A 15,743-nucleotide genomic window follows, 5' to 3' on the forward strand; every position below is an offset into this window, starting at 1 on the left:
ACTACTTTGCAACATGCCTTCTATCTAGGAGGTGCTCAATAACTCAATGCATTCCACACCCAACAATATTTTAAGTAGCAAAGAATTCATGGCCTGTTACTTCTCTTTGCATCTTCTTTAATCTGAAAAAAAGAAAGAAACCAACAAGCATTTGCAGTAATAAAAATCCTGACCCATCAGTGTCGCTTTCCCTTTGTGTTTATTTCTTTTGAATTCTTGGGTAGAAGTGGATCACAGATGCTATATTTGGAAAGATGTGATTTGTGCAAAGGAGGGTCTTGAAAAGGCCTTCAAAATGTGTCTGCCAAGACTAGAATAATCACATTTTGCATTTGCACAGCATTTTCATTGTGTCTGTTTCATTAGGAGAAATAATCAGCCCAAGTGCTTCCCCAATGGCTGAACCACTTCTGATGTGCCTGTGTTCTGAAGGATTATAAAACATCTTTGTAAATACGGGTAGAGGCCATAGTTGAACTTGAAACTCTTTTGAGGAGGGAAATGTGTGTGTATATGTCTGCACACATGCCACCTGTTACAAAGGCTTTGTAATGACTGCACTGTTTTTCTAGAGATTTTTCTGGGAGCAAAGAGAAAACTACTTTTACATACTTTTCAAGTACCTAAACATTAGGTAAAAGACATAACCAACTTAACTCAGGTAATAACAGTTTGAATACCTATGTTTCCCAGGAAATTTCAGCTGATAGAAATTTAAGTGATTATTTCCTTGAGGTGGGAATTGGGATATAATCAGGTTGTGAACTGCAAAAGAACTTCATTTATATAAGGGCTCAGCAAACCATGGCCTGTAAAGTAAGGCTAGTTTTTACTTTTTTTTTTTTTTTGAGATGGAGTTTTGCTGTTGTTACCCAGACTGGAGTGCAATGGCACCATCTCGGCTAACCGCCACCTCCGTCTTCTGGGTTCAAGCAATTCTCCTGCCTCAGCCTCCCGAGTAGCTGGAACTACAGGCGCGCACCACCATGCCCAGCTAATTTTTGTATTTTTGGTAGAGACAGGTTTTCACCTTGTTGACCAGGATGGTCTCAATCTCTTGACCTCGTGATCCACCCGCCTCAGCCTCCCAAAGTGCTGGGATTATAGTCGTGAGCCACCACACCCGGCCATAGTTTTTACATTTTTAAAGACATGTGAAGAAGAAGAAGAAAAGAGGAGGGGGAAGAGAAGGAAGAAGCAGACTATGAGACAGAGACCATTTGTGGCCCACAAAGCCTACAATATTCACCAACTGACACTTTACTGAAAAATTTGCCAACCCTTGATTTATGTAATCGATTTCTATTTTGCAGATGAAGAAACAAAGGCTCAGATGCTAGCCTGCTTACCTAAGCTCACAAGAAACAGCCTGTTCTATTAAAGGAGGATTGGATTCAAATTTCTGCAGATCTGGCTTCTAATCATATCTTTCGTTTGAGCTAATATGATTTTGTGACTGATAATAAGGTTCCCCTTTTGCCTCTATCATTCTAGAGTTCACAGAGAAATGTCTGCAATGCAATTCTAACTACCTGGAGTGAGGTCAGACTTTACAGGTTAAGGGCACAGTCCTCTAGAAGACTGTCCATGCTTCAACTACCAGCTGCAGGCTCTGGGGTTCCCAGACCACCTGCACATCTGACCAACTGGCTACATATTCAAGGGTTCCCACTACCCCCCAAAGAACCCAGGATAATGCTACACTTATGGTTACAGTTTTGTTACAGAGGATACAAGTCAGGACTAGCCAGTTGGAGACACAGAGGTTGAGGTCTGAGAGGGTCCTGAGCATGAAGCTTCTGTGTCCTCAGGATGTGTCACTTCCCGGCACATTGATGTGAATGACCAACCTGGGAGGCTCCCCTGAGCTTCAGTGTCCACAAGCGTTTTATTGGAGTTTCATTATATAGGCATTATAAATTGGATAATTGGTCACGTGAATTCAATCTCCATCCCCCTTTCTCTCCCTAGAGGTTGAAAGGTCAGGCTGAATCACATGGCTCAAAGCCCCAACCCTCTAACCACATGATTAGCTTTTCTGGGATGGCTGGACCCCATTCCTAAGCTGTCTAGCAACCCATGATAAGTCATCATCTTAGTATGAACTCAGGTGTGTACAGTGCGGCCCACCATGAATAACAAAGATGTTCCTATCACTGGGAAATTCCAGGGATTTAGAGACTCCCTCACAGGAACTGAAGACAAAGACCAGATACATTATTGTTTCACAACAGTGTCCAAGCTGGGTCTGACTCCACCTTGACCTTTCTTTCTATGCATAGAAGCACAGTTACAGACTGACTGACATGGGATGGCCTGTGTGACTGGCGTCAGAAGATGATGGTGGCCTGTGAGTGACTGGCATAGGAAGGAAGCTGAGGGTGGCCTGTGTGTGACTCTGGCATCAGAAGGAAGCTGAGGATGGCCTGTGTGTGACTGGCATCAGAAGGAAGCTGAGGGTGGCCTGTATGTGACTGGCATAGGAAGGAAGCGGAGGGTGGCCTCTGTGTGACTCTGGCGTCAGAAAAAGGATGAAGGTATTACTTTCCTCAGAATTTTTTTTTGAGATAATGAAACTTCTTTGCCAGGGAAATGGACTACATGTGTCTCAAGCATCTTTTGGAGTTTTAAGCATTTCGATTTAAGTTAGGGTGAAAACTTAAATCAAAATGCTTAAAACAAAATGCAAAAACAGTTTCCAGTGAAGGATTTTGTTTCTGTGTTACTTAAGACAATGAAACAGTAATAATTTGCCTTATGTTACTCTTCTTTTGTGTTTAATCGCTTATTTGAATTTCTTAACTCCTTGACCTATTTAGTTATGCTTTTATTTATGTATGTTAAATAAAAGTTGTCAAAAATAAACTAATAGATACATACATATTATGATCATGTTTAATATATAGGAACAAATTCAAAAACCTGTTGGGATTTTTCATTTTCTTCCCTAAAACCGTCTCCATGGAATCTGTTTATGTAATGGATAGAAAATTAGGTGCTATCCTCACTTTTACCTGCTCCCCTGACAATGTGAGGTCTGTCACTTGTCCCTGCCATTGTTGCCAGTGACTTCCACAGTCTTATTGCCACACATAATTCATTCCAAGTGAGTGAAATGATGAGGAATTTGAGTCATTCAGTAAAATGAAAAACATGACTGATCATGTGGTTAGAGGGTTGAAAATATGAAAATATACACCTTGTACAATGAAGTGAGCAAAGTTCATGGAGGAGAGATCAGCTGGAGAGCTAGAGCTGGCTGAAAGTGAGCTGCTGGAGGCACCGGAGCAGCTGAGTTGGTGTCCGTGTCCTTCCACCCCCTCATGCTTCTGTGGGTCACTGGGGTGTCTGCTGTAACTGGCCTGCTCTCCTCTGCTCCTTCCCTGTTCTTCACCTGTCCTCTTATTGCTGGCCTCTGGTGGGCATTCTCTACCATCTCTCTTGATTTCCTAACATTCTGTTCTTTCTCCAACCCCGGGCAGGAACTCTGAAGGCAGGAGGAGGAGGGCAGGGGTGCTTATCTCAGTCTTTCACCTCCCAGCCACTTCAGGGCTTCATCAAAACCTACTGGTTCAGATGTTGCCGTGAAGACTTTCCTTTGCCAGATTCAGCCTCCTGGGTCTGGGTTGTGGCATCTAACAGCATCTGTGCCAGATTATCTAAAATCCTGGGCACTTGGTGGTGATATACAGGTGAATAGGAATTTGTCCTCGTCTTTAATCCTTCCTGCTTTTCTGTGTTATAGGGAAAAACAGGTTCTCTGCATACTGCTTTACCATACTAGTTAAGATATCTGGTTATGAGAAGTTTATAGAATGATCCAGGGGTGGCTCATGGAACCCAAAGCCCCAGTGGAGCTGGGATCTTGGAAAGTACTGAACCTAGGACCGAAAACACTGCTGGGGCTGTTTCCACAGCTCTTCATGCAGCTGCCTCATCTTTATCTCAAAAGAAATCCTTTCTGTGTCTTCTGGTCCATTCAGAAGATAGAAGACTAGACGACAGCCATCTAGAGACCTGGTGTGTGTATGTTAATAAGTCAGCCACATGCAGAAATGATCCCTACTAGTTCCCATGTCAAAGTTCCCAGGAGAGACACTTGGTGGCCCAGTTCAGACCAAGTAACCATCCCTGGTCCAAAGAGCTGTAACAAGTAACTGGGATTGCACGGTATGACCCAGCTGGTGGGCTCCTTGGCTTGTATGAGGAAAGAGGTCTGGTTCAAGGGAGACAGACAAGGGAGAAGTCATTGGTTCAGTGGTTGGGTAGGTCCCTTTAAAACGCACCTACTACATTAGCCTCTTATGTATTCATTTGACATATTCTTTCAGACTGTGTACTGTGTGCTAGGCATGATCCGGGGCACTCCATCCGGGGATAGAGCTGTGAACAAGATGAAGTCCCTACCCTCACGCCCTTGACCTTCCATTGCCTTGTCTGCATTTCCACTTTGCAGGGCGGGGGCAAATTTAGTGCTTGTCTCTTTGCTTACGCTTGTTCTCTTAGTTCTTTCCCTTTCCTTTGGTTTCTTTCTCAACTAATAGATGTTTATTGAACTCCCACTCTGCTGACATGGCGCCTGTTTATATGGGGGAGGTGTAAGCATATACTCATTCTGTATGGTGGTATTTGCAAAATGCATTAACTCAGAATTATCTCATGAGTCTGAATTTGAAACCTTAGTCATCATGTGCTTTGCTCTAGATGGTATAATGTTTCCTTACGCAATATGTTTTCCACAATTTTTTTGAAAATATTAATGTTTTTCTCTATAGGGTTAGGTTGAGATGAGGCCACTGAGGTAGAAAAAATTTTTCTGAATCTTAGGAGCAGGGGCAGGGTGGTATAACTGTTTCTACCTAGAAAAAAGTCCCAGGTTTTTCCTGTTGTGGTATAGAAAGCTGTTTTGGCCTGAGGCATACTAGATAGGAAAAGTGGGAGATATTATTTCACTTCATTCTGTGATCACTATTTAACTTGTGTCAATAATTTTTTTCACTCCAGTATTTGTTATCCAACATCTAAATTCTTATTTGGAAAAATTATTGTTTCTGTTCTTATTTCTATCAGTGATTTTTTTTTTTTGGTCCCACTCTTCTTCAAACATCAGGGATCTCACATTTCTTCCTTTTCTGGTGCACACATTTAACCGTTACCTCTTCAGAAGTCTTGCAGAGTTTTCTTTTTTGTTATTGTTTTTGGTAGATATGAGGTCTTGCGACGTTGCCCAGCGTGGACTTGAACTTCTGGGCTCAAGCTATCCTCCCACCTTAGCCTCTCAAAGTGTTGGGATTACAGGCATGAGCCACCATGCCCAGCTCAGAGTTTTCTTTTGAGATGTTTCTTATGTCTGTCCCTTTATCCCGTCTTCCATTTAATTCATGCTTTTATCATCTTGCTTCTAGATTACCGAATCAATTTCCTACTTGGTCCCCTTATCTAAAATTCTCCTCTCCTGTGGTTCCCCCTTGGCCATCACTGCCAGATGCTCTTCTCACTGCCAGATGCTCTTCTCTTCGGATCAGAAACCTGTGGCCTCCTGTGACCTTCAGGATGAAGTTCAAGCTTCTTTGCTTGGCGTTGAGTCATCCACAGTCTGGCCACAGGCTATTTTTTTTTCCCCGCAAACTTCTTTTTTACTTTTTCCTAATTTGGACCCTCAGGGTTGATTTGTTTTCTTAGTTGGCTGCAATACAATTTTGTCTGCTTGGGCCTTTGCTTAAGCTCTTCTTTCCCTTGCCCACAGTGTCCTTTCCTTTCCTAATTCATACCTCAGTCACACTGTCTCTTCTGTCTGTCCTCAGAATCTATTCCACCCCTGCCCTCCCTAGCGCAAAGAGGCTGCTGACCTCTGAGCTTGCTTAGCACCTTTGGGTCTGCTCTTAGTCACACACTGATAAGTAACTATGGTTAAACCCTCATGCTTTAAATGGGGAACATTTTCGAGGGCAGGAAACTGAGGGAACATTTTCAAGAGCAGGAACCTGATCTTTTGTTTTTGTGTTCTCTGCGGGATCTAACAAGCCATCCTGACTGGGAGCTCATCGGGATCACTCAGTGAGCTTTAAAAACAAAACAGTGACCACGGAATCTGAGAGGGCAGGGCCCAGGAACTAATACATTGTGAGAGCTGCATTCGTAATACTAATGCAGGGGAACTGAGAGCTGCTAGGTGAGCAATGAACCACTTTGACCACGTGCTGTTTGGTGAACCCAGCCTGTCCCTACTGTCCTGGAGCTTGGGCTCATGGGTGCAGGGAGACAGAGCATCCATACATAAAATCAGGTAATGATGATATCTGGTCCTGTGGAGGAAGACAAGGAAGGGTAAGTGGGCAGAGAGAAAAGCAGTACTTCCATATAGGCTAGCTTCAAAAATATTCTCCATCTGTCTTACATCAGCAAATGCTCCAACACCTGGCCTGCCCTGATTGAAGTCCGGGAGCCCCAGCTGGTGGGCCAGACAGTCTGAAAGAAGGGATTCTTGCTCTCTGCTGCAGCTTGTTGATGAGTAGAGGACCAAGCAGTGTCCCATGGAGCCAGAAAGACCCCAGAGAGTGGGAGGCTGGAGGGAAGGAGGTGAGGGATTGTGTCTGCAGTGAGGAATAGCCAGGGCGCTGTGGGCACATACAAAAAGCAAGAGGAAAATGAGTGTGCCTGGCCTGTGACCAGGGACCCAGCTTGAGCCTGGAGCCTGCACCCACCAGGCATGCCCATCTGGATGAAGGGAGAAGCCTTAGCCCACTTCAGACTTAACTCTTAACATTCAGAATAATATGTTAGCTTTCAGTAAACAAGTTTACATTTTGCTTGTCGCTTTCTTAGGATAAGGATTATCGTCCTTCTAATCACTTTAAAAAGATGATGTAGCCAAAACTTTCTCTTTCACAGTGTTTCTATATGACAGTGAAAAGTATTCTTGATATCAGGGAAGTGAAGGTTTACTTGTGTAAGACGTCAGTTTTTTAATGATGCTCAATGTCCGTTTCTTTGATAGTTGGCAAGTATGGTAGGTATTGGAGAGGGAATGTATATTCAAGAAAAACAAGATAAGGCTTCATCTGTAGGGTATTAATTTTCTGTGATCCTTTACCTCAGACGCCTCTCCTCTGCAGGTCACTTCTCAAGCTGGGCAGCCCCTTCTAATGAGGGATGCTGCCTTGGAGTTGGAGACGAGGTTAAAATCTACACGTGTGTACCAGTTTCAGTAATAACTGGATCATTCTCTAGGTCTAGGCTGGAACGTCTCAAGTGAAGGTTACTGTGTGTGGGGAGGGGGCGGGATTTGGACCTGCCCATAGAGGCTGGACCCATACTACTGAAATCAAATCTGAAGGAGCTAGGCTGGCTTGCGACGTAATCACAGAAACAGTAATTTAAACAATAAAATGAAAGCTCGCGCGCTGGCCCAGAACTGGGGTTGGGACAGCTACTGCACTCAGGTCTCCAGGCTCATGTGGGCAGAAGAGCATCGGATCCCTTGCAATCAATGGTGGGAGCAAGCCCTTCACCCTGGGGGTCTGGGGAGCGCGCAGAGGTGTGATTTCGCCATCTCCTTCTGCGGTGGCTGCTTGCAGGACGCATCCCCATTGCTGCTGTCTCTGCTTCTAAGGAAGATCAAAGGAGCCCAGAAAACCCAGTTCCTGAGCTCAGTCCACAAGACTAGAGGGACGCTCGGTCAGATGGCTGGGTGGGGGCCGCTGGCCTTGGCGCCCCCGGCCCCACCGTCCCGATGGTAGCCAAGAGCGGCGCGCCCCAGCCGTCCGCCCTTCCCAGCCCCGCACGCAGCTTGGATGTCCGGCCGGGCACAGGCAGGGCCGGGAGCGAGCGCTGGAGAGGCGGCCGGCTGTCCTGGGGCGGGGCTTGCTCCGCCAGCGCCGGGGGCCGCGCGGGGCGGGGCCTGGGTCGAGGGCGGGGCAGGGGGCGGGGCAGAGGGCGGGGCCGGCAGGGGCTGCTGCTGCGGCGGCGTCTCCAGAGGGAGCCAAGGTACATAGGCGGCGCCCGCCTCGCCCGAGCATCCTTCCCGGCCGATGCCCACCCGCCCGCGGCCCCCGCTCGCTGCCTCCCGCCTGGCGGTTGACTTCTTTGTCTCGTGTTCTCTGCCTGCGCCCTGTCCCTGCAGGACCCGTTCATTCTTCTTTGGGCTATAAGAAGGCAGAGGATGAGATGTCCCGGGCCACGTCTGTTGGAGACCAGCTGGAGGCACCCGCCCGCACCATTTACCTCAACCAACCGCATCTCAACAAATTCCGCGACAACCAGATCAGGTAGGAGAAGGCGGCCGGGACGTGCGGAAGGCGGTGGAGTCTCGGCAGGGAAGGGGCTCGCCCTTCTGCGCCGGACTTGGCCACGCACCTGGCCGGCCCCCATCCATCTCCCGCAGCGCCTTCCCCTGCCCCCTCCCCACCTCACCAGCCCGCGGTGCAGCCCCGCGCTTCCAGTGGGGTCATGCGAGAATACAGCCCTCACTGTCCCCTCCTGCGCATCCGTTCCGCGCCCAGCCTGCCGTGAGCCCCGAGGAAGTTTTCACTCTAATGTCACCGACAAAAATGAGATCTCTGCTCTTCTCATCCCTGGGCTTCCTTCCCAGAACCCCCACTCTAGCCTTGTTTAAACCGGTTGATAGCCCTCTTTAGCAATTTGCTGAAGGTACTGTGAAGGACTTGCTTCATAAGGGAATCCCACAAGACCCAAGGACTCACATTCAGTTTTCAATAATCCACAATTGTTAAGAGATTTTCATTTTCTGGGAAACTTTGCCCAGAGTTAGCAGAAAGATGGACAGAAGCTAGCATTTAAATGTCTACTTTTGCTGGCCGCTATGCCACACACCCTGGCTATAGCAGCTTAGTGAAGCTTCATAACCTCTTGAAGCAGGCCAGGAGACTGGGATATAAAGATGCTAAATAAGGTACCTATAATCATACAGCTGCTAGGTGGCAGAGCTGGAAATTGAACCCAGCCTATCTGACTACTAAGGGTAAATTTTTGCTGCTGTGCCAAGCTAGTTCTTTAGCATGGGTGTTCGTACATTTTCCAATTTCATTAAACTTTCCGTCTTAAACAACTTTGTTTCTGAGAGTGACTTCAGAGGATGTTGTTCTGTGAGCTGCTCAGAACACCATGCCTGGGTGTAGAGAAATTCAGTGATTGATCAGGTTACACAGAGATTATTGACAACCCTGAGTTTCAGTCCAGCGTTCTTTTTTGAAAGGCAAAAACTTTGTTGTTATTTGTTTAAGTATGACACTACTGCACTAACATTTGTACAGACGACAGCCTGACATCTTCAGAAAGGTCAGTTTGTTGGACACTATTGGGGTAGAATAAGTGTGCATATTATATGGAGGTGGAATCTTCACTTATTAAATGAGTGTTAGATTATGCAGCTTTATTTGGGGTTTTAAGAATGACAGTTGGGCATATTTTATACTTGAAAGTGTAACTTAGAAGAATAGCTGAGTCCACATTTCAGAATGTGTGGGCTTCATTTAAGATACAGAGCACCAGCCACAGTGGGTTACCACTTCACAAACTACAGTGGCTCCAATAAAAAAGACAGATAACAAGTATCAAACTTGGTACCCTCATGCATTGCTGATGGGGATGACAAATGATGAAGCTGCTTTGGAAAACAGTTGGTAATTCTTCAAAATTTTCAATGTAAAATTACCATATGACGTAGCCATTCTTCTTCTAAGTGTATCTACCCAAGAGAAATGAAAACCTATGTCCACACAAAAACTTGTACACATATAATCACAGCAGCATTATTGGGAATAGCCCCAAAGTAGAAATAATCCAAATATCTATCAGCCGATGAATGAATAAATAAAATGGAGTATATCCTTACAATGGAATGTTATTGGGCCATGAAAGGAAATGAAATATTGACACATTCTATAACATGGATGAAGCTTGAAAGCCTTATGCTAAGTGGAAGGAGCCAGTCACAAAAGGCCTCGTAATATATGATTCCATTTATGTGAAGTATCCAGAAGAGGCAAGTTTATAGAGTCGTAAGGTAGATTAGTGGTTCCTGGGGCTGGGGAAGAGGGAAGAGGTTGAGGGGAAAGGTGGAATGACTGTGAATGTGCATGAGTTTCATTTTGGGTTGATGGTTGCGTAACTCTGTGAACATATCTAAACCATTGGGAATCCTGAGCTGCTCATGTACTTCCATATCTTCACACCTTCTCATATGTGTTTCTATTGAATTGCTTTCAAAAAGATGATTTTCTAAAAGATATATACTGTGAAAGGATATGGGAACTGAAGAACTACTTTTCTTTTTAAACTTTAGTGTGTTTTCAAGTAGTATTTTTGCCTAATTCCCACTACTTCCTTTAATTTTGTTATCCATTTGTGCATGCTTAAGGCTGGGGGAATAAAATAGAGACCTTTGTTTTTGTCTAAATTCGCTCGTTTTCATGGAAGGTAAAGTTTGTTTGTTTGTTTTTGAGGCGGAGTCTTGCTCTATCCCCCAGGCTGAAGTGCAGTGGTGTGATCTTGACTCACTGCAACCTCCACCTCCCGGGTTCCAGTGATTCTCCTGCAACAGCCTCCCTAGTAGCTGGAATTACAGGCACCTGCCACCATTCCTGGCTAATTTTTGTATTTTTGGTAGAGAATAGATTTCACCATGTTGGCCAGGCTGTTCTCAAACTCCTGACCTCAGGTGATCCACCTGTCTTGGCTTCCCAAAGTGCCAGGATTACAGGCATGAGCCACTGTGCCAGGCCGGAAGGAAAAGATTTTTAAGAATACTGGTAATGGAGCTTCACTATGTGTTCTGTAATCAAGAATGAAAGTGGGCCCAGACTGATGGTATTATTAGTCAGAGGGATTCCGAGTGGCTACCTGCTGTGCAGTTTCATTTGTACTGCTTTGGGAGAGGCAGAATAAGTTGGGGATGTACAGTGGGTTGGTTAGGAATAAAGTAGGCAGATACCAACTTTCTGTTTAAAGCTTTATATAAGTATGTAATTGAATTAGTTGAAATATATTAAAATTCATATAGTGTCTGAGTTCATGGCTCATTTGCATGCCCTGGATGGGGTCTAAGAAATTAAAATGTGGTCCTTGATGTTCTTTAAAATGGCCTTTGAGTATTTGGCTCTGTTGAGAAGGGAGCTGACGCATGACTTGCTTATCTGGCACAGGACGGGAGTTAATGGAAGACCATGCTCCATGCTCAAAGCAGGGAAGATCTCTTTGTAGCACCAGAATTGCTCAAAGCAAAGAAGACCTCTTTGTAGCAACAGAATGTGGCCAGACTTGCTTGCTGTAGCTGCAGCTTTTCCCTCTGACCCTTTACTCAGTGTGTCTAAAGTAAAGCATGCCTATACTTCCCGAGGAAATGCTAAACCGCCACAGCTATGGACTCATCTGCTTGATGCTTTGCTTCCTTTTCACCCCCTACATCCCTGAGCACATCCTTCTCTGTTAAACACTCAATAAATAGTGTGGGTGTCCAGTGCTCGGGGCCTTCGCATCCTTTTATTGCATTGGCCCCCTGGGAGCCCACCTTATGCACTCTTACTTTTGTCTCTTAATGGCTTTATCTCCACCAACTCTTTTTACTCCCTAGGTTGTGTCAGGGCTGGTTCCCCAACATAGTTCACCTTGCCTGTGTGTTTAAATAGGAATTACTGATGGTTATCAGTGACTCGTGGTTCATTAAAAAATTGATTATAGGTCAGGTGCGATGGCTCACACCTGTAATCCCAGCCCTTTGGGAGGCCAAGGTGGGCAGCTCACTTGAGGCCAGGAGTTTCAGACCAGCCTGGCCATCATGGCAAAACCCCATCTCTACTAAAAATACAAAAATTAGCCAGCCATGGTGGTGCATGCCTGTAGTCCCAGCTATTTTGGGAGGTCAAGGCACAAGAATCACTTGAATCCAGGAGGTGGAGGTTGCAATGAACCAAGATCACACCACTGCACTCTAGCCTGGGTGATAGAGCAAAACTCCACCTCCAAAAAAAAAAAAATTGATCATAAAGCTTCTTAGCATTATGGTTTAAGGACTTTACAAAATGTTGAGCCATGTTATTTTAGCACTTTAATGTTACTGAACTCAAGCTTTATGATAATATTGATTTTTTAAAATAAGGCCTTTTCTCTTGGCCATGAATGTTTGTTAACATTTACTAAAGCTAGTCAAAGGAATATTTTTGTAAAAGGATAAAGGATTTGTTTTTAATATAATTTTTCCGGAGAAAAGGTTAATGGTTTTCTTAGAGGCAGGGGCATGGAGGGTTTATCCCAGTTTCTTTGCCCCTAAATTGAGCTTTTTAAGACAAAGGGACCACATGGGATAGATGAGCCCAGGCTAGTCTGTTGAATCAGGGCTGTCTGACTTACCTGGATGTTGTACCCCTTGGCAGGCCTGTCCTCTCTGGAACAGAGTTCTCTCCCCTGCTTTCCTCAACCCCAAGCCCTTTTGGGCTTGAAATCTTCTGGATCATAACAGTTGCTCTGCACTTGCCTTTCTGGGAAGCTGGCGATTGACTAGGACTGGGAGTTTGAGGCACAAGAAGGGAGGGCAGTAAGGGGTGACATGTTACCATTCAGGACAGGAATTGCATGTCCCAAGGTTACTGGAGTGGAACTGATGTGACTTAAGAAAGAGGGTGGGTCTGGGAAAATGCCTAGAAAGCAGGAATTTGGTCCCCTCTGAGGTCCACTGTGGCCTCAGCACCCCCAGGGGAATGTACTACATGGGACTCCAGATTCTGGCCAATTCCTTGAATTTTTGGGAGGGACTGTGTTATGTATGTAGATGTCTCACCAAACCTTGTTCTTGACACTGAAAATAGCATCAGTGTTTGATCTGAAGCCTGTGGTAGGTTTGTTACGTTTTTCATTATTGAAGCCAGTGAACTCAGGTTATCATAATGATGGAGAATTATGAAGTAGTCTTTTTCTCCTAGGCACTGATTTTTCTAGGACCTTAACTATGAGAACAATAACTTCCTTCATCCTCTAGAAATGAAAAGTAATTCATGGGATTCAATGTTTACATACACATCTACGGTTATGTATGTGTCCACCTAACTAGATCTCCTTTTCCTGAAGTGCACAATTGTATCTCCTTTCAAATGTTTTAAAGGTTTTGGTGCATAATTCACCCATCTAAAAGGTACAATTCAGTGATTTTTAATATATTCATAGAGTCGTGCTGCTATCATCACAGTCAGTTTTGGAATAATTTCATCACCTCCAGAAGAAATATCATACTCTTCAGCTATCATCTTCCCTCCCTTCTTCCCCCGACCCTGAAGTAATTGTAATTTACTTTATATTTCTTTAGCTTTCCCTGTACTGGACATTTTGTATAAATAGCATTTAAGCTAAATATTAAATGCTTACAAAAGCTCACTATTTAGAGGAAACTGCTGGTGAATTTTTAATTTTATATATCTAAATTTTCAAAAATGTTTAAAGTTAAACTGTTTCCCCCCCCCAGAAAAATCTTGAAGTAATGTCCTGATCAAAGGAATGAGCAATACTGAAGTCATCACTATCAGACATATGTAATCTTTCTATGTGATTATCAGCATGCCATTTGAAATAGTGAATTTCAAAGCCATAACGCAGTTTTCTTCAATATTTGAAATGAGGTTTTCAAAGCTAGTTAGGAATGTTTACAGTTACTCAGTTTTGAATGACTCATTCCTTTCAGGTGGGCGTTTTAGCTAGCAAAAACTTCATTCAAGTGATAACTCAAGCTTCGTCAAGTTACTGCATTTTTTCAGGTTGGTTTGCCTTAAAGGAAAATTACTTTATATAACTTTTTCTTGGCTTTGCCAAGGTAAATTTTAAATAGAATATTACCTTTACAGAAAAAGGAACTGAGCACTATGCATTAGGTTGGTACAGGATCATTGTTGATAATATTATGCTGAGATCCTAATTTCTTTTTTACCTGGTGTTTTGGTTGTTTTGTTTTAACTTATATTTTAGGTTCAGGGGTATGTGTACAGGTTTGTTATGTAGGTAAACTCATGTCATAGGGATTTGTTGCACAGTTTCATCACCCAGATACTAAGCCTAGAATTTAATAGTTATTATTATTATTATTGAGATGGAGTCTTTCTCTGTTGCCCAGGCTGGAGTGCAGTGGTGCAATCTTGGCTCACTGCAAGCTCTGCTTCCTGGGTTTGAGCAGTTCTCTTGACTCAGCCTCCTGAGTAGCTGGGATTACAGGCACGTGCCACCATGCCCAACTACTCTTTGTATTTTTAGTAGAGATGGGATTTCACCATGTTGACCAGACTGGTCCCAAACTCATGACCTCAGGTGATCTGCCCACCTCGGCCTCCCAGAGTGCTGGAATTATAGCTATGAGCCACTGCACTCGGCCTCAATAGTTGTTTTTTCCTGCTCTTCTCCCTCCTTTCACCGTCCACTCTCAAATAGGCCCCAGTGTCTGTCGTTTCCTTGCGTCCATGAGTTCTCATCATTTAGCTCCCTCTTGTAAGTGAGAACATGTGGTATTTTGTTTTCTGTTTCTGTGTTAGTTTGCTAAGGATAATGGTCTCCACCTCCATCCACATTCCCACAGAAGACATCATCTTGTTCTTTATTTATGGCTGCGCCATATTCCATGGTTTATATGTACATTTTTAATCCAGTCTGTCAATGATGGGCATTTAGTTTGATTCCGTGTCATTGCTACTGTGAGTAGTGCTGCAGTTAACATTCGAACGTATGTGCCTTTAAGGTAGTAGGACTTAGGTTCCTCTGGGTATATACCCAGTAATAGGATTGCTGGGTTAAATGGTAGTTCTGTTTTCAGCTCTTTGAATAACCTCCAAACTGCCTTTCACAATGGTTGAACTAATTTACACTCCCACCAACAGTGTATAAGTATTCTCTTTTGTCTGCAACCTCACCAGCATGTTATTTTTTTACTTTTTAAGTAGCCATGTGAGATGGTATCTCATTGTAGTTTTGGTTTGCATTTCTCTAATGATCTGTGATATTGAGCATTTTTTCATGTTTGTTGGCCACACCTATGTCTTCTTTTGAAAAGCATCTGTTCATATCCGTTGTCCACTTTTTAATGGAGTTGTTGGTATTTTGTTCTTGTAAATTTGTCTAAGTTCCTTATAGATGCTGGATATTAGACTTTGTCAGATGGATAATTTGCAAACATTTTATCCCATTCTGTAGGTTGTCTGTTCACTGTGTTGATAGTTTATTTTGCTGTGCAGAAGCCCTTAAGTTTAATTAGATGAAATCATAATTCTAAAATAATATTTTTTTCTTAGGATTAAAGAGTACAAAATAATATTCAATAACCAATTTGTCCATGCATAGTGGAGAGAGATTATATATATGGCACTAGATCCAATGTCATTGAGTACTGTGAGGATAAAGAATTCTCCAAATGTTTTAATGCTACAGAAATTATGTAGGATCTGGTCTTAACGCACAGGCTGCTTACAATTTAACAAAGAAGCAATACCAACATCCTAGTTAGAATCACAACTTTTTTTTTGAGATGGGGGCTCACTGTGTTGGCCAGGCTGGAGTGCAGTGGCATGAACTGCGCTTACTGCAACCTCCACCTCCTGGGTTCAAGCCATTCTCCTGCCCCTCAGCCTCTTGAGTAGGTGGAATTACAGGCATCTGCCACCATGCCCGGCTAATTTTTGAATTTTTAGTAGAGACAGGGTTTCACCATGTTGGCCAGGCTGGTCTCAATCTCCTGACCTCAAGTGATCCGCCCACTG

At 43.9% G+C, this 15,743-nt stretch overlaps 1 protein-coding gene across 8 annotated transcripts in view; it reads left to right on the plus strand.

Moving 5' to 3' along the window:
- The window catches only part of ATP8A2 (ATPase phospholipid transporting 8A2), a 660,345-nt gene that overhangs the window by 77,995 nt on the left and 566,607 nt on the right, over window positions 1-15,743 (plus strand). For 4 of the 8 annotated variants that reach the window (XM_035302377.3, XM_078375201.1, XM_078375202.1 and 1 more), the window contains exon 2: window positions 8,123-8,267. The exons of 1 other annotated variant lie outside the window; for it this stretch is intronic. In XM_035302377.3, the coding sequence (XP_035158268.1) occupies window positions 8,123-8,267 (145 nt within the window). Of the gene's footprint in view, window positions 1-7,937; window positions 7,987-8,122; window positions 8,268-15,743 lie in introns of those variants that run through there. 3 more of the 8 variants (XM_035302375.3, XM_035302376.3, XM_035302381.3) reach the window with 1 other exon arrangement.

Source organism: Callithrix jacchus, chromosome 5 (genome assembly GCF_049354715.1).
Source record: "Callithrix jacchus isolate 240 chromosome 5, calJac240_pri, whole genome shotgun sequence".
Taxonomy (NCBI): Eukaryota; Metazoa; Chordata; class Mammalia; order Primates; family Cebidae; genus Callithrix; species Callithrix jacchus.